This window comes from Gigantopelta aegis, chromosome 12, assembly GCF_016097555.1.
Source record: "Gigantopelta aegis isolate Gae_Host chromosome 12, Gae_host_genome, whole genome shotgun sequence".
NCBI classification, from domain to species: Eukaryota; Metazoa; Mollusca; class Gastropoda; order Neomphalida; family Peltospiridae; genus Gigantopelta; species Gigantopelta aegis.
In genome coordinates this window covers 23,140,545-23,168,533 of record NC_054710.1, presented here as the reverse complement: position 1 = coordinate 23,168,533, position 27,989 = coordinate 23,140,545, and the positions used below count along the sequence as shown (strand labels likewise).

At 37.3% G+C, this 27,989-nt stretch overlaps 1 protein-coding gene across 1 annotated transcript in view; it reads left to right on the top strand.

Annotated features, from left to right (window-relative positions):
* The first annotated feature begins 307 nt into the window (after positions 1 to 307).
* The window catches only part of LOC121386536 (multiple epidermal growth factor-like domains protein 10), a 56,396-nt gene continuing 28,714 nt past the window's right edge, over positions 308 to 27,989 (top strand). The window contains exons 1-7 of the mRNA XM_041517473.1: positions 308 to 392; positions 10,219 to 10,282; positions 15,856 to 15,984; positions 18,847 to 18,939; positions 19,278 to 19,403; positions 20,295 to 20,339; positions 26,440 to 26,508. Coding sequence (XP_041373407.1) covers positions 10,228 to 10,282; positions 15,856 to 15,984; positions 18,847 to 18,939; positions 19,278 to 19,403; positions 20,295 to 20,339; positions 26,440 to 26,508 — 517 coding nt within the window. The 5' untranslated portion in view covers positions 308 to 392; positions 10,219 to 10,227. The remainder of the gene's footprint in view (positions 393 to 10,218; positions 10,283 to 15,855; positions 15,985 to 18,846; positions 18,940 to 19,277; positions 19,404 to 20,294; positions 20,340 to 26,439; positions 26,509 to 27,989) is intronic.

The following is a 27,989-nucleotide window of genomic DNA, read 5'->3' as shown; positions in this document are numbered from 1 at the left end:
TTGAATTACAACAGTATGTTCTCAAGATGAACTCAAGACTGTTGAATTAAACCAGTATGTTCTCAAATTGAACTCAAAGTGTTCACAAAAGGCAAACACATGCATTTCATTTTTCTCTGCCATGGGCTTTCTAAAAACAAAGAAAATTGTCACAAATCCCACCCCCGGGGGAGGATTACACCGTCCCAGCTGACGGTCTATATAGATTACTCAAGTGATACACAATTTGTGACGTGCCGATCATAGTGTCGCGTACTGTAGTGTGTAAATAGACTAACCAACGTCATTGTCGTCAGATGAGCTAATGTCTGAGTAATGACGTCATATTTCTCCAGCATTTTGAAGATAACAGTGTTAAACGTGAAGCGTTTTGTCTTCTTTTTATTTGTGGGGTAAGTTTAATTAATCATTGAAATAGTAAAAATACTAAGGTCAACAATATTCACTTTTCACAACAATTATATCTTATCGTGGATTATACACCATTCCGGTTTTTAAATCTGTATTATCGTAACGCACCGATCGGTATAGCCATTATGTAATAATTATTCCCAACCAAATTGTGATCATGTATGTGACTGAAGCGTAGAAGGGCTAAAAATTAAAGTAAATAATACAAATATACGAAATTCCGCAGTTGGTGGTTAAAAAAAAAATGGGAGAAAAAAAATAATGGAAGAAAAAGAAAAGAAGAACAAAATAATGTTCAGTTACGTCAAATCGTGGGTTTTCCCCAACCATTTAGGCTACTCCCTACCGTTCTTACAACTTTCTATCATATATCCACCATGCTAAAACCATTAAATGTGTACATATTTGACTGATAATACTTGAGTCTTTACTATAAAAAACCCAAAAACAACTGGCAACAGCATTTAATAAAGTTTTAATTTGTAAAACGCCATCTTCCATACTTTGCTGTTTACTTCCGGGTTCTATTTCAATGTTTGTTATCGCGATTTAATATGAAGATATACGTGTTTAAAACCACAAATTATTCGTTTGCAGAGTAGTGTAAATTCAACAATTTTTTTCAAACATAATTATTTTAATAAATTATTTGAATGAAAAAAAAAAATAACCCCAAAAAAACCAACCCAAACAAAATTATTAAATGTATGGTGACATAAATAAATATTATTATTTTATATAATGTAACAAAAACAACAACAAAAAAACAAAAACAAATAATAATAATAATAATAATAATAATAATAATAATAATCATAAAAACAAAACAAAAAAATAAAAATAAAATATTAGAAATAATAATAAAAAATAATAATAAAATTTAAAACAAATCAATAACATACGTATAATTACAGAAATAAATATTAAATTTTCAAATGAATCATAAATAATAACTATCTGGTTAAAACATACACACAAAAAACCCCAACAAAAAACCCCATTTATTTTAAAAAGTAATAAATAATCTGATCAAATATTAAAATAATAAAATGTCCAATTTCAGGATATTTATGTAAATAAATTCTAGATTATAATTTGAAAAGTATGTTATTGTTATAGTCAATATTATTAAAACAAAAATTATTATTATTATTATTATTATTATTTTTATTTTTGTTTTTTTATTATTATAAACAATTTTTAATTTTTATTATTATTATTAATTTTTTTGGGGGTGGGTGGGGGGTGGGGTGGGGGTGGTGGTCAGTAGCAAAAAACAAACAGTATGTTCTGTTATGTCTCAAGTACTTTATCAAATCTCACATTGCAAAACAAGCTCTGCAGAGCTTGTTTTGCAATGAGAGATTTGATAAAATACTTTTTTAACCACCAAAATAATAATAATAATAATAAAAAAAAATATAATAATAAAAAACAAAAATAATAATAATAATAATAATAATAATAATAATAATATTTCTTTTTTAATAATATTGACTATAACAATAACATACTTTCCAAATTAACATACTTAAGAATAACATACTTAAGAATAACCAACAATGAAAAGAAAATGAATATGTTTATTGCATCTCAGCACATTATAAATTTGGTGTTAAATATCGGTGCTTCAGTAAAAGACAACCGTCATAAGTTTGGCCCATGGTAATTTTCACACTTGGCATAGATACTGACTCACTGAGAAGGTAAACCCATGGCCACCACACAGGCTACTCCTACCCATTACTTTATTTTCAGCATTTTAATTTTTATTGAAGTTATTTGTTTACACCACCATCACAGCATCCTTTGGTAGTATTTGTGTCAGTAATTTCAGATATGCTTAGTATAAAAAGAAAATGCACCCTACATATTACATCTTACAAAACAGATACCCAACTAGTAGGCCCCCTATAGACAGATTAACAAAGGAATAATCAAATATAGAGTTTAACAACTGAAGAAAAGAAAAATGTATTCTGCCATGTGCCTACACAAAATGTGTTTCTGGGAACATGATTGAAAAACATTAGGTAGGGCCAGTCTAAAAAATAAAAAATAAAACTGCATATGTACTCTTTTTAACCTTTAGAAACTTTTTAAAGTAACCCAGATTTCCTTTTCATGGATTTGAAGCAAAATCATAGTCAGACTAAACTGACAACCTGCCTCGATACATCCACTGTGACACCTCGTGCACCATTTGCACGTGCTTAGCATGAGTGTAATTCAGTGCATGCCAATTTTAGCAATAAAAGGGATGAGCATTTTCCTTTCATCATCACTTTAAATTTGAAGATGGTTCGACGACAACTCAGTTTGCAAGACAGGGGAAGGACCATTGGCTGGCTACAAGATGGACACACTCAAAGATCTGTGGCTCACCGTCTAAATGTAAGCCAAAGTGTTATCAGTAGACTCTGGCAGTGGTTCAGGACGACTAATTCTATTCAGAATCGCTCCCGTTCTGGAAGACCACGATCGACAACAGCACGAGAAGACCGTTTCCTGATGATAACGGCGTTGCGACAGCGTTTTGTGACCGCACGGCGTCTTCGTGATCAACTCAGAGCTGCTACAGGCAACAATGTGTCTGACCAGACCATTAGGAATCGTCTGTGAGACCAAGGTTTGCGATGTCGGCGTCCTGTAGTCCGACCACAGCTACTTGCCCGTCACAGAAGGGCTCGCCTTGATTGGTGCAGACGTCATATCCGGTGGAACCGTGGACAATGGGCAGAGACATTATTCACAGATGAGTCACGGTACTTGCTCCAGTTCAATGATGGCCGGCCTCATGTTTACCGTTGTCAAGGAGAAAGATATGCTGATGTTAACGTTGTTCAACATCTACCATTTGGAGGAGGAAGTGTAATGGTGTGGCCGGGGATATCCATGAATCACAGAACCCCTCTGTACATCATTAATGGAAATTTAACTGGTCAGCGTTATCTCAACGAGATTGTTCAACCTTTTGTAATTTCACTTCTGCAGCGGATTGGACCAGGAGCTTGGATCCAGGACGACAACGCAAGACCTCATCGTGCCAGGGTGGTGTCCGACTTCCTACAGCAGCAGAACATTCAGCACATGGATTGGCCTGCATATTCACCAGACTTGTCACCCATTGAGGGGCGTGGGATGAACTAGGGCGGCGAGTTCGATCACATCACATCCCTGCCGTCAACCTCCAGCAACTGGCTCAGCAATTAGTTGCAGAATGGCAAGCGATTCCTCAACGTTATTTCCAACGCCTGGTTAACAGCATACGCCAACGTTGTCAAGAATGTGTGAATGCTAATGGTGGCTACACCAATTACTGACGCTTCTACTACATGTGTGAACATGATTTTTGGGGGTGCATGTCTTTCTCCATCTGGGTAGTAAACTAGTTTCCAAGCAAATGTTTTTTTGTTTTGTGTTTTCTGTTCTTGAGACATCAAATCAATAATTTGTCATTAGTCGTCACAATTTTAGCATATTAGCTTATTTTTATTTGCACAAATATTTTTGACCCTCAACTTCTTTTGAGTAGTATATATATATATATATATATATATATATATATATATATATATATATATATATATATATATATATATATTAAAGTAGAGAAAAATAATTAGTGTTTTTCAGATACATTTTTTTTTACACATCTTCACTATTCTATGTCTATATTGTATGTATGCTATTTGTAAGTCTCAACCCCCCCCCCCCCCCCCCCCCAAAAAAAAAAAAAAAAAAATCTTCTTCAAATTGTGTATTAGGGGCTGCAAAAGAGGTGAGGGCCGATAGGGCCATGGACAAAATACTTTTATGCGACCAGTGGCTTCAAATCACACTACCGAACAGCTGTTTAAAGCGAGACTATAGTGCGTATAGTAACGACGCGACCTCTATGAGGAAGATAATTTCTGGGCCTTCGCCATTGGAAGAGAAACAGTGTAGGTCCATATTTAATTAAAATAATCAGAACTGAATTAAATATATAGATATTCATATTCTAAGGAAGAAAACGCAAGCATATTGTTGTGTTAATTATTTTTAAAAAAACTATATTTCTAGGAAATGTATGAATAATTTCAGGCCCGTTGCGTGGGGGAGGGGGGAGGTCGAAATTGCATTTGAACGGAATTCATCAAATGCGAGCGCCGAAGGCGCGGAGCCGTAGACTGGGGGGGGGGGGGGTTGGGTCCCTAGAGGGTAAAATTGGTTTGGCGCCATACCCAGATATGTTTGCATATTTTAGTTAGAGTTTTTTTGTTTACCTTTTAACAAAATTAATTAATCTTATCATTACTGTATGCCTTTCTTAACCCTAACCCTGAACTTAACCCATTTTCTTTCTGGGGGAGGGCCCCCATACTCCCTGTTGACTGTGGTTGAAATCAATTCCATAGTGCCATATCCACAAATTTATTTCTAGCAGAAACACTGATATAGAACCCCTTGCCAAACAATGTGATGACGCCAGTTACACTCGAGAATATTACATTAACGTTTGTTGCGAAATATACGTTAACAAGTTGCATCACGTTGTGGTATGCATGTAAAATGGCCTGATCACAAAGCCACGACAAGAAAACGTTTGTTTTCAGTCGTACTAATGTATTTATAATTAATGATACATGGCAAAATTTTAATAAACTTAAGCCTACTGGAACACCTTGACTTCTAATCAGCGGTTATTGGAAGGAAGGAAATGTTTTTTTTAACGACGCACTCAACATATTTTATTTACGGTTATATGGCGTCAGTCATATGGTTAAGGACCACATAGATATTGAGAGACGAAACCGGCTGTCACCATTTCATGTGCTACTCTTTTCGATTAGCAGCAAGGGATCTTTTATATGCACCATCCAACAGACAGGGTAGTACACACCACGGCATTTGATAAACCAGTCGTGGTGCACTGGTTGGAACGAGAAACAGCGAGCGCTTTACCACTGGGCTACGTCCCGCCCCTATGGTTATTGGATGGCAATCGCAGTTATAGCGACGCATGGTCACAGATGAAATCTGCTGTCGCCACACGGCTACTATTTCCAAATAGCAGCAAGGACTCTTTATGTGCACTTCCCACATCCCACAAACAGGATAGCACAGCCGACGTCCTTTGATGGACCAGTTATGGAACTGGTTGGGACGGGAAATAATCAAACGGGCCCACTGAGGAGGATTGAACCTTCAGCAAATGGAACCTTGGATAGACGTTCTTTCTACGTCCCGCTCCCTAACTTGCATAAGATCATATCATTTCATTGTATAAATACAAAGTCGAGTTGCATTTTGTTAGGGTGCTGTTGGACGAATAATGTTGCAATCTCGTTCACATCTTATATCTTTGTCATAATTATTAATAGTTAGGAGCGCCAAATTAGAATCCATAGACGCACGTATGTATGTGTGTAGTCGCCGGAGTGTGCTAAAGCTTCCTGCACACTCGCACGAAGTAACCGGTAATATGCATGCGATCTTTAGCAGAATGAAGATACGTAAAATCCTTCTCTCTTTTTTTCATTTGAGCGGAACTTTCAATCCTGCGACTGGAAAATCGCAAGGCCGTAGGCCGCAACCCCGCCGCATGTAGTATCGCAGTCACTGTACGGTGGCCGTGAGGAGACCTCAAGGTCACCTCACAGTTTTTACCCTGTCTGGTGACATGGGCGGATCCAAGGGGGGGGGGGGGGACCAGGGGGACGCGTCCCCCCAAAAAATTGTTCAAGTGCCCTCAAAATGTCCAAGTGCCCTTTTTGTTTGTAGAATTTTTTTTTTTTTTAAGTAAACAATAATTATATTGTAGATAAATGAAATCAAGATTTTCGTGTACATGCGCAAGCTTGCAGATATGTGTCTGTGTTATTGAGTCTCAATGGGGCCCCATTGAGGTTCTAACGCGAGTGACGCCAATTTACTTCATTATTGCTAGTATATTATGACGTAGAACTGTAGGAATTCATATTAATTGTAAATATCAAAACTTGTAGTAAGGTGCCCTTTTGACGAGTCAATGTGCCCTTCTTTTTTGGTCCCCCCCCTAAAAATATTTCCTGGATCCGCCCATGCTGGTGTGCCTAGAAAATCGTACGGCAGCCGCAATAACCGTGAGGCCTCCTTTACTGTCACCTCACAGTGGTCTTTCGGCCTCCGTGAGATGGCCGTACGATGTTCTAAATATCGGACAGCGGCCGTGCAGTGACTTTAGGGCTGCGGTACGATGGCCTAACGGCAACCGTAAAGTTGGCGGCCGCCGTACGATCATCTTTCTGAAGAGGTATATATTGCCTGCTAGCGGGCGCCTTGCGATTGCCTTGCGGTCGCCGTGAGGGCGCCTCGCGGTTTGCTAACTAGCGCCTTGCGGTCTCTTGACGCATTTTGATTTCATGACTTTTACGATTGCGTGCGGACCTCGTAACATTTGTGAACACTGCTTTCGCAGCCCGCAAAGCCGTACGATTTGTAAAAATCCCATCTACAAACAGCAGAACCGTGCGGCGGCAGCATCATATGTGACCGAGGCATAAACTAGATATTACGGTTTCCCTGCACCATAACATTTTATGATACGTTGTTCTGTGACGTACTTAGATACACTTAGTTACCATTGTATTTTCAATCGCCGCGCACTGGTTAAATGACGTCACACGTCAGTGGCGTAGGCAGGATTTTTCGCCTTCAACGACCAGACTATATGGTTGACGACAGTTACTCTTCGCACCCTTGTTTTTGCTTCGTACACAATATATACTAAATATACAATACTAATATTTTAATATGATATATTTGACAAAAGGTACTTTTTGTATCTTTTCTTTTAAATTTTAAATTTAAAGGGACACACCCTAGTTACGTTTATTTGTTAACCATTACGGCGTTGTTTTTCGCTATTAAACCCCATTTTTCACAAATAAAATGGCACTTTAATTACATTTTATTATTTAGAATACACATTTCCATTCATCTGAAGTGATTTTTGGTAATCCTGATGTTTGTAAAACCACGAAATGCATTTTTTTACAAAACGTGTTGTCAAGAAAAAACCGTTAAGCAAGCGAGGTCCAATCTATTTTTAATGTCACAGACGTTGGTATATCACGTGACCGTTATCATTTTGGTTCGGTTTGTTTTCTCGTGCACGGTTCGCGCAATTAACATCCGATTTGTTGTTGTTCATTTGTGAGATTTTTCTTCACAGTTCGTGAACATTTTCAGTAACAATAAAGTTCAGACAAGTAAGTGTCTCAATACAAAACGTTACAAACCCTTAAAACCAATACTTTTGCTAAGTCTTACGATATCTGGAGAGGGGATACAACCAGGACAGAACAGTTGGAACATGTCCAGGAGAGGTGAAACGAACACACCCCAAGTCTGTGAAATTTGTTGTGACGTAGGCATTGTTGTGCTTCTACCGGTGACATCAGAATACTAACTTTCAAAATTATTTCAAGCAATTGGGACATGGGGATTCCCATGGTATTTATCGATATAAAACCTGTTTTTTCACTCCATTTGATAAAAACGTGATCTAAGTGTGTTACAGGTTTGTAGATTAACTAAATTATAATTTATTTTCGCTGGATGGAACTAGGGTGTGCGGCTTTAATAGCGAGTGAAATTACCTATACCAATTGAGTCCCTATATGATGGGAATGAAATTTGTCCTTTAAAAAACAACGAAAAACCCCAACAAAAAGTGAATGTTTATTTGCGTCTATACACTTTACGGCAATCTGACTGGTCGAGAGGTGCTGACTTTTGTGTTCATATCTCAATGAAGAGAACAAAAATTAAGCCACGCCTACTAGTTGTGTTTGTGTGACAAATAGAAAAAGGTCGTATGTTTAACGTTAATGAAAATGTATCTGTAGCTAAGGTGAAATGAAAATGGTCATATGTCTAAACCAGATCAGTGTATACTAGCGAGGTCATATGTCTAAACCAGATCAGTGTATACTAGCGAGCTAACATTCCACTCTACACTTCTTGGATAGGTGTGGTCACGTTTGGTGACATCGCCAATGAACGCCAAGCAAACATCAACCTCAGGCCAAATAACAAATTTGGCGGTGGTTCAGTTATGATGTGGAGTGACATCACTATGACTGACATATTGTTTAAGGAAGGGTCACTGGTCAGTATTACTGGCCAGCAATGAAGCCTGACCTTTTCCTCATATAGCATGTTTGGGACGTGATCGAGAGACATGTACGGCGACGTCAACAGCCGCCGGCTACTTAAACTGAACTTGGCCTGGCGCTGCAAGAGGAGTGGGATAGACTTCCTCAAATCGTCATTGGGAGATTGTTATGTAGCATGCAACGTCGAATAACCAAATGTTTGAGAAATTGTGGGGGTATTACACATTATTGATAAAAAGACGTGAACGTTCAATTCTCACGTCATCCCTCAAAAGTCGTTTGCAGCAATACAATGCTGCAACATGAACTGTTGGTTGTCATTTCTTCCCAATTCCTTCATTATTACCATGCATCTATGCCTAGACAGTTCTACCTCTTGATACTTCTTTAATTGGTTATTATTTCCTACATTCCTCTAATTCTGTTGAAGAGTATATTAACCATTAACACGCACACCCAGCAGCAGCCCCTTTCAATAATGTTCTGGTTAAGTACGTAGATCTATGATGAAAGTCAGGGATGGGTTTCTTCCTGTACTGTAGTGTGTGTATTAGTGATTAATATGCCAAGTATTTGTTATAATCGAACTCGAAAATGATCAATATGTTATTAAGAAATGACTAGGTTTTGCTTCAATTTTGTTTTCCAACGTGCGCGTTGCCGTGACTGCTGTACAATAGTTCCTAATTAGAAAGGCAGTAGGTTAAAGAGCATCTGTTTCATATATTATAGCCAGAGAAAATATATGTTGAAGACTCACCGTGAGTTCCACAAGTGAGCATTTCCACCATATTACCAAATTAAGAGGGAACTCCTGTTAAGGTGACGCATCAACCAGCAGTATCATTAACCAACTTTCAGCCGTGACTGTACAGACAGAAATAAACGTTGGTGTGACAGTGACTTTCAGCCGTGACTGTACAGACGGAAATCAACGTTGGTGTTACAGTGACTTTCAGCCGTGACTATATAGACAGAAATAAACACTGGTGTGACAGTGATTTCCAGCCGTGACTGTACAGAGAGAAATAAACGGTGTGACAGTGACTTTCAGCCGTGACTATACAAACAGAAATAAAAGTTGGTATGAAAGTGACTTTCAGCCTTGACTGTATAGACATAAATCAACGTTGGTGCGACATTAATATTCAGCAAGGACTGTAAACACAGAAATCAACGTTGGTGCGACAGTGACTTTCAGCCGTGTCTACAGACAGAAATCAACGTTGGTGTGACAGTGACTTTCAGACGTGATTAGAGACAGAAATCAACGTTGGTGCGACAGTAACTTTCAGCCGTGTCTACAGACAGAAATCAACGTTGGTGTGACTGACTTTCAGCCGTGTCTACAGACAGAAATCAACGTTGGTGTGACAGTGACTTTCAGACGTGATTAGAGACAGAAATCAACGTTGGTGCGACAGTAACTTTCAGCCGTGTCTACAGACAGAAATCAACGTTGGTGTGACTGACTTTCAGCCGTGTCTACAGACAGAAATCAACGTTGGTGTAACAGTGACGTTCAGCCGTGCCTACAGACAGAAGTCAAGGTTGTGTCAATGTACTCATGTGTTGTTGTCCGCGTTATTGACTCTTGCACACAATCACATATCCTGTTGTTTAGTTTAGAATAAAATTAAAAATACATTTATTTTATTTATAGACACTGCAAATGAAGTTATCAATCCTGTTTGTTGCTTTCTTGACTACCGTCAAGGCTGATCTAGGTAATGTACAATTATTAAATATTTTTATCGTATACTGACACAGGCATGTATTTCCATTAGCTTAATTAAGCTTCAGACTATAACTTCTAGATTTAGGTTTTAGAATAACTTAGGTACTGGGCATTAAATTCAACAAATCAGATTACCAGTTGTAGGTATGGGCAACCGACTTGAGAGACTGCCCACTACTTCTTTGACATGACGTGGTATGGGTAACTGACTTGAGAGATTGACCACTACTTCTTTGACATGACAGGTGGTATGGGCAACCGACTTGAGAGACTGCCCACTACTTCTTTGACATGACGTGGTATGGGTAACTGACTTGAGAGATTGCCACTACTTCTTTGACATGACATGTGGTATGGGTAACTGACTTGAGAGATTGCCAACTACTTCTTTGACATGACATGTGGTATGGGCAACTGACTTGAGAGATTGACCACTACTTCTTTGACATGACATGTGGTATGGGCAACTGACTTGAGAGATTGCCCACTACGTCTTTGACATGGCATGTGTTCGTAACACGAATCCCCTATGACATAGGATATTCATACTGCTAAACATATCTATTAGTAGTTAACTGTAATCGTTACAGGCGTTTGCAGATGGTGATTATTTACTTGATACTTAATGACTGATTTCTGAAATTGGACTAGTCCGTTGATACAATTAGGAAAGAAACGGCTGGCACGTTGAATTACGAATATCACCCGTAGAAGCTCTAAACACCAAATTAGGATATTAAGTCTTTTTTTCTTTTTTTCCTGATTATACTTGTTTAGGATATCCATTTCACAAATCTGAAAGATGCCATCTTGTCACCTTTGGGCATTTTGAGATTTTAAAATATATATATTTAGCCTTTTTATTGTCAAGTAACTGATAATATTGTCCATGTGGTAGATATAAAATTATGAAGGATTCATGACAAATGTTCCGGGAATGCGCTGGAATTTATTATCTTGAGGGGTGCTGGAACTGGAGTGCACGACGGCTGCACGGATGGGGGGTGGTTGGTTGGGTGGTGGTGGGGGATGGGGTATTCCACCAGAAATATAGGGTTAAGGCGCTTAGGTGTAGGTGGTTTCGGCCGTAGGATGTGGTTAGGTTTTGTCTGGGGGCCTGCCCCCTCCCCCTCTTCATGCTTACCTCCCCTTCTTCGGTCACGCCGAAGTTACCGATATGACCGGTACCCCTCTCTCATCTTCGTTTTTTATGAACCTATTAAATATCGAAACTTCCTGTGGCCTTGGCCCAACCTCCAATCAGCCCCCCTTTCCCCCCTCCATTCAGGGCTTTATTATTATTGTTTTTTGGTATTTGGACAGCTATCAAAAATTGTGGTGTCTAAATTAATTATGTGGTGATTTTTATTTTATTTATTGTTATTAGTTAAGTTTATTTAGAACTACTCCAACAAAAGCTATTATTAATAAAATTCCAATTTTATTTTTATATTTCGAATAATTATTCAAAATTGTCCCTTTAATTTCTGACCGGGAGCAGACTTCTGGCTATCCAGAGCTAGGCCCCGGGACAGACATGCTTGAAGCTCTAGTGGCAAATGAGCATGTAAATAATCTACCCGAACCCGTTCCGGGAATTAAGTTTTAAAATGTTTTCTACATCACTCACACCTGCCGACCTAAATAAGTTGGAGTTACCCTTCCGAGAAAGTGGGCATGGCCCACTAAGTGCCCTTTTTTCAAAATGGCCACCATTGTAAATATCCACTAATCATTAGAAGCGACTTACAATATTTTGTTGCTTCAAACCTGGTAGAAAATTAGAAACAAACATTGGGAATCACAAACTGTAATAAAAGTTGACCTTTGAATATGTGGGCGTGGCCAATTCGTGGCATATTCTTTCAAGTATCATATACTAAATTTTGTATATACTCTATTTTAATAATGCGCAATATTTCGTGATTTAGCTAGCTTGCTTTTCTTTTAAATATAATGTATATAGAAGGTATTTGGACTAGATATGGCCATTGCACATTTCTTTTTAAAAACGGCGGCCATTTTGGAAGATGGCAATGCCAGTAGTCAGCTGCCTGCTTGCAACACATTTTGTAAACTAACTACACAATAATGAGGAAGCTGAATTTGGTGTTTCACTCTTTTTTTCCATTTATAATTATACGTGATACACTAAACATCGCATGTTAAGAATGATGATATAACTCCAGAACTGGTCAGGATTTCTAAATGGTGTGCGGTTGGGTTAAACTATAATTAGAGAGAACATTGAAAAGTCGCTTTGTAGTCTGTTGAGTACTTTATATTCAAAAAACAAACTAAAAAACCCAATAAAACAAAATAAAACAAAACATTAATGGGAAAGTTATAACTAGAAATTAAATGTAAAATATGCTGCATTTGATTGTTTTAGCAGTAAACATTGGAATATTTTACAATCGGGTATACCCACAAGGGAGGGGCAACCACACTGTCTTTAAGTCTTCTACACGACAGGCAAATATAGAATGATGTTAGAAACAAGAGGTGCAATTTGTAGGAACAATATCCCATGCCACTCCATCAGTGGATGTAGACCTTATTGCTAGTACTTGATTCTAGGCCTGGCATAGGTGAATCCACTTACAAGAGCATTTCTTCTTGGACTTCATAGCTAGATAGAGTTTTTTACTTTCCAATTCTGAACTCTGTTTAGTGGTCCTGATAGGAATATTCCCCCTAATATTATTGCATATTAGGAACCATGAGAGAGCGAGCGCTCACAAGGTTTTTTAAGAAAACATTGACTGTGATTTATGCTATATCATTCAATAATGTAAAATAAACCTAGTGCCATCATGTTTATTTAAGCAATAATTGCGCTTCTGGATAGGTGAACAGCATTTTATACTTAAGCGTTACCTAGGCCAGATCCAACTTTATCTCTAAAACGAGAGCCAATTGAAGGCCTGATGTACAAACATGTATCTCTGAAAGTAACCCAGTCAGTCGCTATGTCCGATGACATCAGTTCCATGTTGCCCTTTCGTTTTTAAACAGGCTTGAGTTTTTCAAATGCAATACAAGATTATATGTGTGCAAACTGTTTTATTAAAGGGACACGCCCTAGTTACGGCTAGTTGTTAACCATTACGGCGTTGTTTTTCGCTATTAAACCCATTTTTTTCACAAATAAAATTGCGCTTTACTTACATTTTATTATTTAGAATACACATTTCCATTCACTTGAAGTGCTTTTTGGTAATCCTGGTAATCCTGATGTTTGTAAAACCACGAAATGCATTTTTTGTATTTCTTCTGTGAAATTTGTCGTGACGTAGGCATTGTTGTGCTTCGAGCGACATCTACCGGTGACATCAGAATACTAACTTTCAAAATTATTTCAAGCATTTGGGACATGGGGATTCCCATGGTATTTGTCGATATAAAAAACAGCTTTTTCACTCCATTTGATAAAAACGTGATCTAAGTGTGTTACAGGTTTGTAGATTAACCAAATTATAATTTATTTTCGCTGGATGGAACTAGAGTGTAGGGCTTTAAGGTATGTTTTCCAGGGCGCGAAATAAGTTAATCAAATTGTATAATGAATTTTGCATAGCAAACCACAAATTTTTCAGGAAGTTTGTTTTATATCTGACAGTGATGTGATGGGTTACAAATTAGGGATCGAAATGCAGTGTTAGTACATGCACCGGTGCATGCTAATTTTTGCGTGTGCATGTAACTTTTAAAACTGGGTGCACGCGGTGCATGCTAATATTTTTCAAGTACTGTGTATTGCGTATACTAGTATCCTGCTGTCTACCAGATTCAGACTCAAGTTGTTGAATTTTGCGTATGCATTTCGTAATCTGTTCGCCACATGAAAACGATAACTTTTATCTTATGGGCGCATCCATTTTGTATCTCATAATCCTACTTACAACAATGGTTGTTCGGTCATTTCCGTGAAATATATTTGCGAAAATTGCCGGCAATATCTTGGTTATATCCGTGAACGGTATTAGGGAAGGTGGTCGAGACCGACTTTGGGGTATCCACGCGCATAACACAATTGTCGTCACTGACAAATTGAACTCCGCCAGATCTGTGATCAATACGAAGTACCGTAACTGCCTTGAACATTTTCGACCTCAGATATGGGCACACTTGATCAGATGATTGCGAACGTGCAGGTGCGTTACTCGCGTAGTTGACTCGAAGTCAGCCAGTGATTATTTCAATCGCAACTTCTCGTCGAATTCCGTAGGCTAATTTATATTATACCAACAGATCTTATCGAGTTAAAAAAGTTGATAACTTGCTTAATACAAAAAACAAATATTCGTACGTTTTTGTAATAGGCCTATTATAGATTTCTGTAAGGCGTTTACGTTGGGTGAAATTTTCAAATTTGATCAAGAATCAGTAATAAACGCAGTTGTATAACGTTCCGGTACTGTTAATAAATAAATATAGGTATTGCCGAATAATTCCGAATAGCTTCGTATAAAAAAAAATCAACACTGTAATCAAGGTAATTAAAATAGTATTTTCCTCATTGTTAACAGGATTTACCTTATTTTTGGTGCATGCAGAATTTTAATGGTGCATGTAGATTTTTTTTTTCATTTCTAGCCCTGCAAATGCACCAAATTGCGATTGTCCACCGTTATATATAGTCATGGCTGTCCCAAAAACATTTCTCAACTGCGTGCTATGACAGACTTTTCTCAAGTAATTTTAATATTGGACAAAACAGAATATTTATTTTTACATTTAGTAGTAATTATTTGCATATTTGCTTCCATTCTGTAATGTCTGGAACTATGCCATTTATTATAGTTATTGTTTAATGAAATTCTTAGTAGTGCAGTTTGTCGTGTCGCGCACTATAGACAAAAACGAAGTTGCATAACTATTGTTATTAGCGATCGTTTGGATGCACAATGCGAGCTACGTTTAGTTGTATTTCAAAATAATATGTTTATAGTGTATGAAACTATGTTTGTAAATAGTTGCCGTAATTTATTTATGGGATATTAGTGTATTACGATCGCTAAATGTGTTGATTTAATATTTGAAGTCCGTGTTTTGGCCTTATGATTTTCGACTTTATTGAATTCCCAGATTTCTGTGCATATAAAAGCTATGACACAACGTTGACATTAATATTATTCCCATAACTGCAAAGTGTGTGTATTACACACTGAAAACATCCCATGGGCTCATAAATAAACCTGGGATAAATTTTCGTTTGATCGACTGTTTCAACATGGCTGCCGGGATTGACCTTGCCCTTCAGTAAAGTTTATTTTCCTCCAAAACTTGTACGATCCATTAGGTATTTTCTTAAGCCTAACGCACATGGAAGTCAAAAACACGTTTTTCCGAAACAAAAACATATTTAGGTCGATTTTGTTTTCCGTGTTTTTTTTGGGTTTTTTGTTCCTTTCTTTTTCTTTGGGTGTTTTTTATTTTTTTATTGTTGCTTATGTTGGGTGAGTTTTGTTTGGGGTTTAATTTTTCATTTTTATATTCCATTTTATCCTGCATAAAATAATCATTATAACTGAGATTTATAAATTATTTTTATTACAGCATGCCCCGATGGCTTTTGGGATGACTCTTGCTCTAGCGAATGTGGTAACTGTAAAGAATCTAAATGTGACAAACGTACTGGAAATTGCAAAAGGTGCAAGTATGGATGGGCTCTGCCAAAATGTACAAGTTGGTATTCGTTACTGATGCATTGTACAATACTATATAATGAATACCCAACACACATAAATGTTGAGATACCGCATTAGCATCAGATTGAAGTATTCTCACATTTGATCTTAAAACATTTATTAATAAGAAAAAAACATGCTATTCATCACATATTCTGAATCATATATCAATCCCTCCTGAATTCCGCGATTCCGCGGACGCGGAAAAATTTGCAGAATTTGCACCATCGTGCAGAATAGTTGTTCGTCCGCGGAAAATCACTTTTCGTGCAGAATTCATAATTTTAGGCCGTGGAATTTGTCTTAAACACCACAAAATGTTCGATCTTTCTGAATTGTAACAGTAAACATGGAATTTTAATAGTGTTTACATTCCATGCAGTAATAAATAGAAACATAAATCATTTGTTTCTTTTGTTTTAAGTTATTACAGGCTGGACTAGTAACCTCCTCATAATCTGCGTAACCTGCGTTTGGAACCAGCCTTTAGTTTCTGTCATTGAATCGAACATTCTCGCAAAATAGAGCGCAATGGATTGTGGCGAGATGTTCCGATCGTTGCTCGGTACGTAGGTTACGAAAACCGACGAAGACGGGTTGTAATTACATTTTGACAGATTCCACAAATACGAAATAGGATTCAGCAATTCCATTCTATTTAATATAAAACAATTATATTAACATATAAGTATCTGTTGTTGGAATCGTGATGTTAAGCAACAATATTTAAGTATTTATTAATCACAAATCACATTTAACAAATAATCCGTAAGCGTAAAACCAGGAGAATTTTTTTTCATATCGTTTCCATTTCAAGTTTTAATGATTCAGTCTTCCGGAAGCACCCGTCTGCTTAAAACATAAATCGTCTGCTTTTTCGCGATTTTTAAATAAATCTGTAACATTTTGAACATCTGGTTTTAATTTTAAGTGTTATTTTTCAGTTTTATATGTTGCAGAATTTGCTGCAGAATTCATTAAATTTTACCGCAGAATATGTCAAATTTTACCGCGGAATTTTAAAATGTTTGCCGCGGAATTCAGGGGGGGTGGGGGTGGGGGGTGGTGATAATATATACATGGTTATTATATACTATACAAATCGTAGCATATATTACATGATAAACAAATACGTGTGCATTAACATACTGAATTGAATCTCTTATCACATGTACCATTTGTACACGTAGCTATATACCAATGTTATCGTCAACTCCTAAATATTACTACAGTTATATCAACACAATATTATGTTAATTTTTATTTATGATCTGTATACCAACACCGTTATCGTGATGAAAATCGTTCTCTGCGCTTATATTTGAGATATAATTTCTCTTCTATCTTACAATTTTTGATCCATAGCAAATATCAAACTTTTCTGTGTAGATACCAACCTGAAAAGATATGGTTGTGTTACTATGAGACTGCAAAATGTGTCAAATTAAAGCTGAAATTGTGACACAACTACTATTTAATGAACCCGAATGACATCATTAAGTGTCGCAGAAATCATGTTTTACAATTGGTATATTTTCGTTAATGTTAGAGAGCGAGAGAGAGAGAGAGAGAGAGAGAGAGAGAGAGAGAGAGAGGAGAGAGAGAGAGAGAGAGAGAGAGAGAGACAGAGAGAGAGAGAGAGATAGAGACAGAGACAGAGAGAGAGAGATAGAGTGTGTGTGTGTGTGTGTGTGTGTAGCGTTGTTGGATGACTTTTATACATTTAGAAAGAACATGTGTAACCGTCAAAATTCTGAACATTGATTATTTTAATAGAAGTGTTTTGCTTTTCATACTTAGTCTCTGCAGATGGATAAGGGGGTTAGTCTTGCAAGTGATGTGGACATTGTAAGGGGTCTTCTTGTAATAAACATACTGGAAATTGTCAGTTTCCTACACGATGGGCTCCACCGACATGTACATGCATGTATTGGCTACAAATATAATAACATGCTTCATAATCAGTATATACACGTATTGGAGACGACTTATCAATATGAAATTATGTAACTGACCATTTAATAAAACTATGGAAAAAACCCTGGAAGTTGTATGTGTTAGACTGCTTGGGCTCCAATTATATGTGCAGTTAGCTTTTCATTACTGATATAGTGTACATGTATAATGAAACACGCAACACCTACTTTAAGAGTATTCTAGTGTGGGAATGCGCTAACATACATCTGGTAACGTTTTGTAAGACGAACACCAGAAAGCCTGAATATCGTTCATCGCAGACCTCTAGACATGCCTCGGTAATCTCAATACTTGGAGGGCAATGATCTCCCTCCCATCACCGATTTGACGTATGTACTAGATACTGGTGTGTGTGTGTGTGTGTGTGTGTGTGTGTGTTCGTGTGTGTTCGTGTTTGTGATTATCCCCACCGGTGGGCCCTTTTGACTATTTTTCTTTCTAGCCAGTGCACCACGACTGGTATATAAAAGTCCGTGGTATGTGCTGTCCTATCTGTAGGATGGTACATAGAACATATCCATTGCTTCCAATGGAAAAATGTAGCGGGTTTCTCCTCGTAGACTATTTGTCAAAATTACCAACATCCAATAGCCGATGATTAAAAAATCAATATGTTTTAGTGGTGTCATTAACCAAACAAAGTTTAATTGTGTTTGTGATTAAGTGTACGTGATTTAGAGAGTGTGTGTGTGTGTGTGTGTGTGTGTGTGAGAGAGAGAGAGAGAGAGAGAGAGAGAGAGAGAGAGAGAGAGAGAGAGAGAGAGAGAGAGAGAGAGAGCGTGTAGCGTTGGCTGACTTTTATATATTTAGAAAGCACGTCTCTAACCGTCAAAATGCGTAACATTAATTATTGTAATAGATGTGTTTTGCTTTTCATACTTAGTCTGTGCAGATGGATTATGGGGAGAGGCTTGCAACAAGACATGTGGACATTGTAAAGGGTCTACCTGTGATGAATATAATGGATGGTGTAAATGTATGTATTGGTATTAAAATAATAACACACTTCATAGTCAGCATATACGCGTATTGCAGAAGATTTACCAATATCAAATCATGTAATTGACCTTTTACTGAAACTCATTGTGAGTTAATCACTTCTTGAATAAACTACTGACACCATTGCTTTAAGTTCCCGGTTGTTTGTTTGTGTGGGTGGTTTTTTTCCTTTATTAATTTTTGGGGTGGGGGGGGGGGTATTTTATTGTTGCTTGTGTTGGGTGTGTTTTGTTTGGGATTTAATGTTTCATTTTTATATTCCATTTTATCCTACATAAAATGATGATGGAAGTTAACATTTTTTCTTTCTTACAGTCTGTCAAGATGGCTTTTGGGGTCTGTCTTGCACTAAAATATGTGGTAACTGTAAAGGACCTAAATGTAACTTTGATACTGGAATTTGCACGTGCAAGTCTGGATGGGCTCCGCCAAACTGTACTGGTTGGTATTCGTTGTTGGTGCATTGTACATTACTATATAATTAATACCCAACACACATAAATGTTGAGATACCGCACTCGCATCAGATTGAAATATTCTCATATTTGAACTTAAGACATTTCTGAATAAGAAAAAAAGATACTATTCATCACATATTCTGAATCATATATACATGGTTATTGTATACTATACAAATCGTAGTATATATAAAGTGGTAAAGAAATACGTGTGTATTAACATAGTGAATTGAATCTCTTATCACATTTACCATTTGTACAACTGCTAAATATTACTACAATTATACCAACACAATATTATGTAAATTTGTATTTATTATCTGTATGCCAAAACCGTTATCATGATGAAAATCGTCGTCTGCACTTATATTTGGAATATAACTTCCCTTCAATATTACAATTTTTTGGTCCATAGCAAATACAAATTATTTTATGTAGATACCAACCTGAAAAGATATGGTAGTTTTACTTTGAGATTGCAAAATCTGTCAAATTAAAAATGAAATTGTGACACAACTACTATTTAATAAATCCGAATGACGTTACAGAAAACATGTTTTACAATTGGTATATTTTCATTAATGGTTACCCACAACTCCACCCCCCCCCAAAAAAAAAAAAAACAACAACAGCAAACAAATGAAAAACAACAAAAAAACACACAAATAAAACAAAACAAAAACCCGAACAATAACACACACACACACACACACACACACACACACACAGAGAGAGAGAGAGAGGAGAGAGAGAGAGAGAGAGAGAGGAGAGAGAGAGAGAGAGAGAGAGATACAGACAGACAGACTATGTAAAAACCAAAACCAAACAAACAAAACAAACCCCACATCTGACCATGCAATGTTTTCTGTTCTAGAATCTATTCTAAATACGCCAACCACGACGCCAACCACCACGCCAGGTATGTTTATATTAATTTATAATTACCCAGGAGAACAAGCAGTAGAGAGAGTTGTTTTGTTCAGACTTTTGGTGGGGACAAAATTTGGCACCAACGATTTTATCGTTCGTCTGTTATGCAAAACCAATATCAACATAAACGACAGATCGTTCGTGCAAAAGCTGTAATCATTTGTCAGAAAATTTATAAAGACATGTTTCCAAATCATGTCACTGTTTTTGGAAAAAAATACAGTCAAAAGTCGATCACTCCATCTTCGATCTGTCGTAAACTTCGATCTCTCGATCTGAAGCGACGGTCCCGGCCGAGTTGCTATACAAACTAGTAATAACGACCTTCGAAACCTCGATAACCTCGAGCTCTCGACCTAGATCTTTGGTCCCGCTATAAAGATTTAATAGAGTATGCACCTCTAAAACTCGACGCGTGTAAATTGATCAAACTGTCGTTGCCGATAGTATTTTAATGACGAATGTATTGTCAATCATGTCAAACAAGCGAAGCGCGCCTGTCTCGGGTGGTCTAGGCTGTCGAGGATTAGGGTGATAATTACAGAATAATAGATCGCCAACTGAGCGGAACGAAATGATCCTATGTTTGGTAGTCGGTGTTCGTCTGTGGTGGAGAGCCTCGCTACGTAATACTTGATTACAGACGCAGTCTGGTTAACTTCAAAGAGCATGTTAGAAAGTGTTATGGGAATGTGAATGGGAAATTGTTTAACGTGCACATTCAGAGCAAGCTGTTGTAGCGCACGCCTGTCCTGGGCACAAGTACCGACCTCAACCGGTTCTTCCGTCCAAGACAGGAAAGGGTTGGGATGGGTGAAGGCGGGACCGCCTGCACTGGCAGGTGCAAGGGAGCACAAGCAGTCCAACCGTAGCCGGTAACAGGCAGAGGGTGGAGAGAGTGTTATTCGGCATTCAGTGTTTTATTTGTTAGTTTCGTTCTGCCATGTTTTGACATCTGTCAAATACGTCAAAGTTACTTTTTGTTATTTATATATGTATGTATATGCCTTCTTTTTTAGGGGTTTTTTTTTTCTGTCAATAAATACATGTAGCCTATATGCCCAAGCATATATTTCAAATTCATCTGGGTGATCCTTTTTGTTTAAGTTACTTACCTTTACAATATACGCAAAATAAATGTACGACAGGCGTTGAAGATGCCAACAGCTGGGGTGAGGTGGGATGAGATGGGGTGGCGTAGGGTGAGGTAACTGATATATTAATTCGCCTTTCAACTGGGGATGCATAGTTTTAGAGTTCAGAGGTAGGCAGCGAAGCGCACGCTTCTTGCAATATTAAGCGAAATAAACCATCTGCAGTGCTGCAACCAGCTGCAATGCAGTTTCAAATTTGAACTCTTATATATTAATTTCGAAAACTCGAACTCCCTGAAACTCGAACTATTTCCTCGTTCCCTTCAAGATCGAGTTATCGAAGTTTGACTGTAATAAGATAACGGGCCTACATTGTTGGTGATATAAAGTATTCGGATTGAAGTAACATTTTCTCGTTACCATATTATAACATCAGGTACAAGTTCAAATGCACTTTTAAAAAACTCGTGTGTGTTCGCTATGAACGGAGATCGTCAAAAGTATACTAGGGGGAGGTGATAAATCTACTTTTTTTCGGTACAGGCCAAAATTGTGCATTTGGTCTCAAAAACATAGGAAAAATATATTAAAGTGAAATTCAGCCACCCCTGAACACCCTAGCCAGGGGGTCTGAAGATTGCCAAAATAGCAATAAATAGGCTTAAATTGATCATATTACCAAAATAGCACACAAAAAAGAAAGATCATATCTAACCATCTAGATATCACATTCAATGTCTAAATATGAAGAAAACCCCATTAACTTTGTGAATGTGGGGTAGGTTAACCCCTAAAAAGGTGTCTGAAAATGGCCAAAATAGCAATAAAGAGGCTTAAATTGACCATATTACCAAAACCTCCAATTTTGTTTCATAGATCATACCTAAGCACTTAGATGTCATAATCACTGCCTAAATATGATGCATTTTTTTTTTTTTTTTAAATATGTGGTAGGTTACACCCTAAATGGTGTGTGTGTTTGTGTGTGTGTGTGTGTGCGTGTCTGAAAATGGACAAAATAGCGATAAATGAGTTTAAATTTGTCATTTTACCTAAAACCTCCCTGATTGTTTTCAGATCGTACCTAACCATCTATATGTCACATTCATTATCTAAATATGAAGAAAAAAACATTTGCTTTGTGAATTTGGGATAGGTTACCCCCTGAATAAAATTGTAAAATATTGGTAAAATACTGAAAAATGTCAAATTCCAAGGTAATGCAAATGAAAAACACTCATACTAATAACCATTTGACAAAATTGTTTTATTAAAGCAATTAAGCTGACATAACAAATACATCAAACCTCCTCCCTGACACACCCACCCCATCTGTAAATCATCTGATACTGATATTTGGATCATTACTGTTTATTTGGAACATACTGCTTATTCATTATCCATTTGTGAAACCAAGTGTCCAAATCATGGATTGTTTTCCAAGTGTCACCAGCTATCTACATTGTATCCAAAACCACACTGAAATCTTTCATTTAGGCAACATTGTTGCATGAATACTTTTGACCATACTCTGCCGAACTCAGTTTCTTTCCATCATGCTGCAAACAGAATATCTCAGATTTATTTGGGAAGAGCCGAGATGTGTTCTTAGCATATCTCTATGTATAGTATCTCAACCTTCTGATCTTCTTTGTTTTGTTTCAGTTTCAAAATCTTTTTTACTTGTTTTGGACAGGTGAATGGGCCACTCAGCTTTAAATCTGCCAGATCCTTGTTTTTTTTGTCCGTTCTATGTTCAAATTCTCCATCTGCTTTGTATTCAATCTTTCTTTTGAGAGATTGTTCTGCTTATTGTTCCACTGAAGCCACATTGCAGTCATTTCCTTGGCCACCTTCTTATGTTTCTTGTACTCATCAGCTGGCAGTTTTTCAACTAAGTCATAACCTTGAATGTTCCAGCTATATCAAGTTGTAATAATGCCATCATAATTTCAATAACGTTTTTCCCATTGGCAGAAAACCTGGTGGGAATGTGAAGTCCATTATACCCACATACTGTATTTTCCTACAAGAAGAAGTTTGGTTTGTTTAACGACACCACTAGAGCACATTGATTAATTAATCTTCGGTTATTGGATGTCAAACATTTAGTTATTCTGATTCGTAGTCCTAATACAGCAAGGGATCTTTTATATGCACTTTCCCACAAACACGAAAGCACATACCACAACGTTTGTCCAGTTGTAGTGCACTGGTTGAAACGACAAAAAGCCCAATCAGTTGAACGGATTCACTGAGGTGGTTCGATCCTACGACGCAAGCACCTCAGGCGAGCGCTAAATCCCACCCCAAATTGTTCCTACAATTTGACTATACCTTACTTTCACCATGGTTTATACTACATTGACACATGTTAGGTGACTGTTAAAATTTCAATCAGCAACTTCGGTATACATTTGTACATTTCGTCTGACACTTTGTACATTTCGTCTAACACTTTGTAATTGTACATTTTGATAAAGAAATTTGCAAGAAGTGGGTTAAGGGGATATTAAAAAGAAGTTCCAATTCACAAAAGAAACATGTTTCTACAAGCAGGCAATGAATTTGACATCTACTGGGAAAGAAATTATCTTTGAACAATTTAGGATGTAGCGGTTGTTAATTTTAGACCATTTATTATTAGTTGGCCTATTTTTAGACTCCCCTAGTAAGGGGGTAACATACTCCAAATTCATAAAGTAAATGTTTTTTCTTCATATTTAGACAATGAATGTGACATCTTGATGGTGAGAGGGGTTTTTTTAATTTGGGAGGTTTACGTAAAATAGTCAATTTAACCCATTTATCGCTATTTTGGCTATTTCCGACCCCCTATTTAGGGGGTAACCTACCACATATTTACAAAGTAAATATTTGTTCTTCATATTTAGGCAGTGATTGTGACATCTAGGTGGTCAGGCATGATCTACGAAAAGAAAGAGGTTTTGGTAAAATGGTTTTGGCTAAAGATGGTCAATTACAACAAAGCCTATTTATATCGATATCTAGATGGTTAGATATGACTATTTTTTGTTTTGGCTATTTTGGTATACATTCAAATTTAAGGCCATTTTCAGACACTTTTTTTTGTCCTATGGGTTTTGAGACTTACCAAAAGTTCACCAAAGCACCTTTATCATAATGAATTTGTCGTAAATCGAACATACCCTTTAGGCGTATAATGAATGTGAACGCGTATGCCAAGATGGCCACTGTCGAAATTAGATATGACCTTCTTTTTTTTGTTTTGGCTCTCATTCTTGGTATACAATGGTCCATTTAAGCCGATGCCACTTTCGAAATTGCTTTATTTTGGCAATCTAGGGGTTCAGGGATTTTCTGTTCTATTTTAAATTAACAAATGTTCCGTTATATTTTGAAATCAGCTAGTGTTCTCGAAATAGTGCACAAACATAGCTGCAAGGTATACTGTTCGGAAAATTAAATGGACTGGCCTGAGTTTTAGCCATAGTAAGCATTCCGGGGGGGGGGGGGGGGGGGGGGGGTGCTTTGGGGAATGTTGTTGTTGTTTTTTCAACCAATCTATATTCAGCTACTACGAAACATTAGGATGAAAAGAAATGTATTGGATTTACAGATACTCATATTCTAATCAAGAAAATGTAAGTAAATTATAATTTTAATAATTATAAAAGGTTATGTTGGCCGATATACAATTCGCATAATTTTGGTACTTTACTTTCAAACCCGGAAGCATTAAAGACGCTCAATCACGGACGGCTGACCTAATTTTTTACCCAACAAAGTATTATATAACAATATATATATTTGATTTGTATGTGAAAGTACTTTATTCAACTCTCTACATAACCAGCATATTCCGCTTATTGATATTTTATAAAAATAATTGAATTATGTCGACGGTCCATAATTCAGAGAAAAATAACGGCTATATGGAGAGCAGAGGTGTGACGTATTATTTTGAGTCACGTGACGGGCACCCCCCGAATAACCGCAGTGTCAAAACTATTTACCAAGCTCGTGTAACGAGAACGCTTGACCGTTCTCTGCGACGTAGGGTAAATAGATAAAAACAATAATGAAAATAAGTTATAAAAAATTAATAAAAACATGTACTGAATGATAATAAGCTTATGCATTACTTTATTTTAGTAACAGAAGCGTGTTAAACGTCGACAATCCCGACTAGTTAGGCATCTGTAGGTAAATGTATCGTTAGTCGTAGGCCTACGCAAAAAAAAAAAACTAAACATCTGGGAGGGCGAGACATAGCCCAGTGGTAAAGTGCTCACTTGATGCGCGGTCAGTTTGGGTTCGATCCCTGTCAGTGGGCCCATAGGGCTATTTCTCGCTCCCGCCAGTGCACCACGACTGGTATATCAAAGGCCGTGGTATGTGCTATCCTGTATGTGGGATGGTGCATTAAAAGATCCCTTGCTACTAATCGAAAAGAGTAGCCCATGAAGTGGCGACAGCGGGTTTCATCTCTCAATATCTGTGTGGTCCTTAACCATATGTCTGACGCCATATAACCGTAAATAAAATGTGTCGAGTGCGTCGTTAAATAAAACATTTCTTTCTTTCTATATTACATGTCTTTATCCACAGCAAATATCAAAGTATTTTATTTAGATACCAACCTGAAAAGATATGGTTGTTTTACTATGAGACTGCAAAATGTGTCAAATTAAAGGTGAAATTGTGACACAATTACTATGTAATAAATCCGAATGACGTTACAGAAATCATATGTTTTACAATTAGTATATTTTCTTTAATGGTTATCCCTACCCTCACCTGAAAAAAAAAAACAACAACAAAAAACAACAACAACAACAAAAAACAACAAAAAACCAAACAAAAACAACCACCAAACCAACAAAACACACAACACACACACACACACACACACACACACACAAAGACAAAAACAAAAAAGAACTGTGAAAAAAACAAACCAAACCAACAAAACAATCCCCACATCTGACCATGCAATGTTTTCTGTTCCAGAATCTATTCTAAATACAGCAACCACCACGCCAACCACCACGCCAACCACGACGCCAACCACCACGCCAGGTATGTTTATATTAATTTATAATTACCCAGGAGAACATGCAGTAGAGAGTCTTGTTTTGTTCAGACTTTTGGTGGGGACAAAATTTGGCACGAAAGATTTTGTCGTTCGTCTGTCGGTTATGCAAAACCAATATCAACATAAACGACAGATCGTTCGTGCAAAAGCTGTAATTGTTTGTCAGAAAATTTATAAAGACATGTTTCCTAATCATGTCACTGTTTTTGGAAGAAAATAATAAGATAACGGGCCTACATTGTTGGTGTTTGAAAGATACAAAGTAATCGGTTTTAAATCAGCATCGCAGTCGATAGAAGTCTCGAAAAAGTTAAGTAACAGCTGCAAGGTTCCCTTTGGTCATTTCGCTAGGTGCACAAAAACATATACTGTTCGGAAATTAAATGGACTGGCCTGAGTTTCAGCCATAGTAAGCATTCCAGGAGGTTGAGGGGAAAATTTAAGTAAATAATAATTTTAATAATTATAAAAAATTATGTTGGCCGATATACGATTCGCATAATTTTGACACTTTACTTTCAGACCCGGAAGCATTAAAGACGCTCAATCACGGATTGTTGACCTAATTTTTGACCCAAAAAAGTATTATATGACAATATATATATTTGATTTGCATGAAAAAGTACTAACGAGGGCTGTTTATATTCACAGCAAAAATGTATATAGGGGCCGTTGAAATATTACGTAACGCTATTATTGTCAAAATTAGACACCCATCCACCCCCTTGTAACGCCCTATAACGCTAGACCATACACCCCCAAAATATTACGTAACGCTCGGAGATACCCCGTCTCCCAACACACAGATAAAGCAATGTGGCAATGTTTATTTATACGCATGTGTACTACGGTGACGTCATTAAAGTGACGTATTGCTGTACGATGGAAAAAAAAAAATAAAAAAAATAAACCCCACGGGTTTTCACTTGCGCCATCTTAATTGATAACCATCATGGTTGACTAAGAAACATCATGTTTGACAAAGAAACATCATGGTTGACAAAGAAACATTATACCAGACCCTAATTGAAGGGTACGGACGAGCTCACACAGAGTTGTCCAAAAAGATGGTTCAACATTTACCTAAAAAAAATATATTATGCAGGGCCGTAGTTAGCATTTTTTGGTTGCGGGGGGGGGGGGGGGGGGGGGGGGGGGGGGGTGTGTGTGAATGGGGACAACTGAGTAGTTAATGGTCTAAAACTCCTTAGACGGTTAAGAAGAGAAATTTCTTTAAGTTTCTATAATGCTTTCCGAATTTTTTTCTGGGGGCAGTTGCCCCGCCCCCCCCCCCTCTCCTGCCCTCATGCTATCTGCGGCCCTGTTATGTATTGTTGTCATGACATGGCACGTTTAAGAGAAAACAAAATTGTGTTACGTAACGCTGTTCAATACATCCCCCCCACCCCTTGTAACGCCACATAACGCTTGGACTTACACCCCCCACCCCCTAAGCGTTACGTAA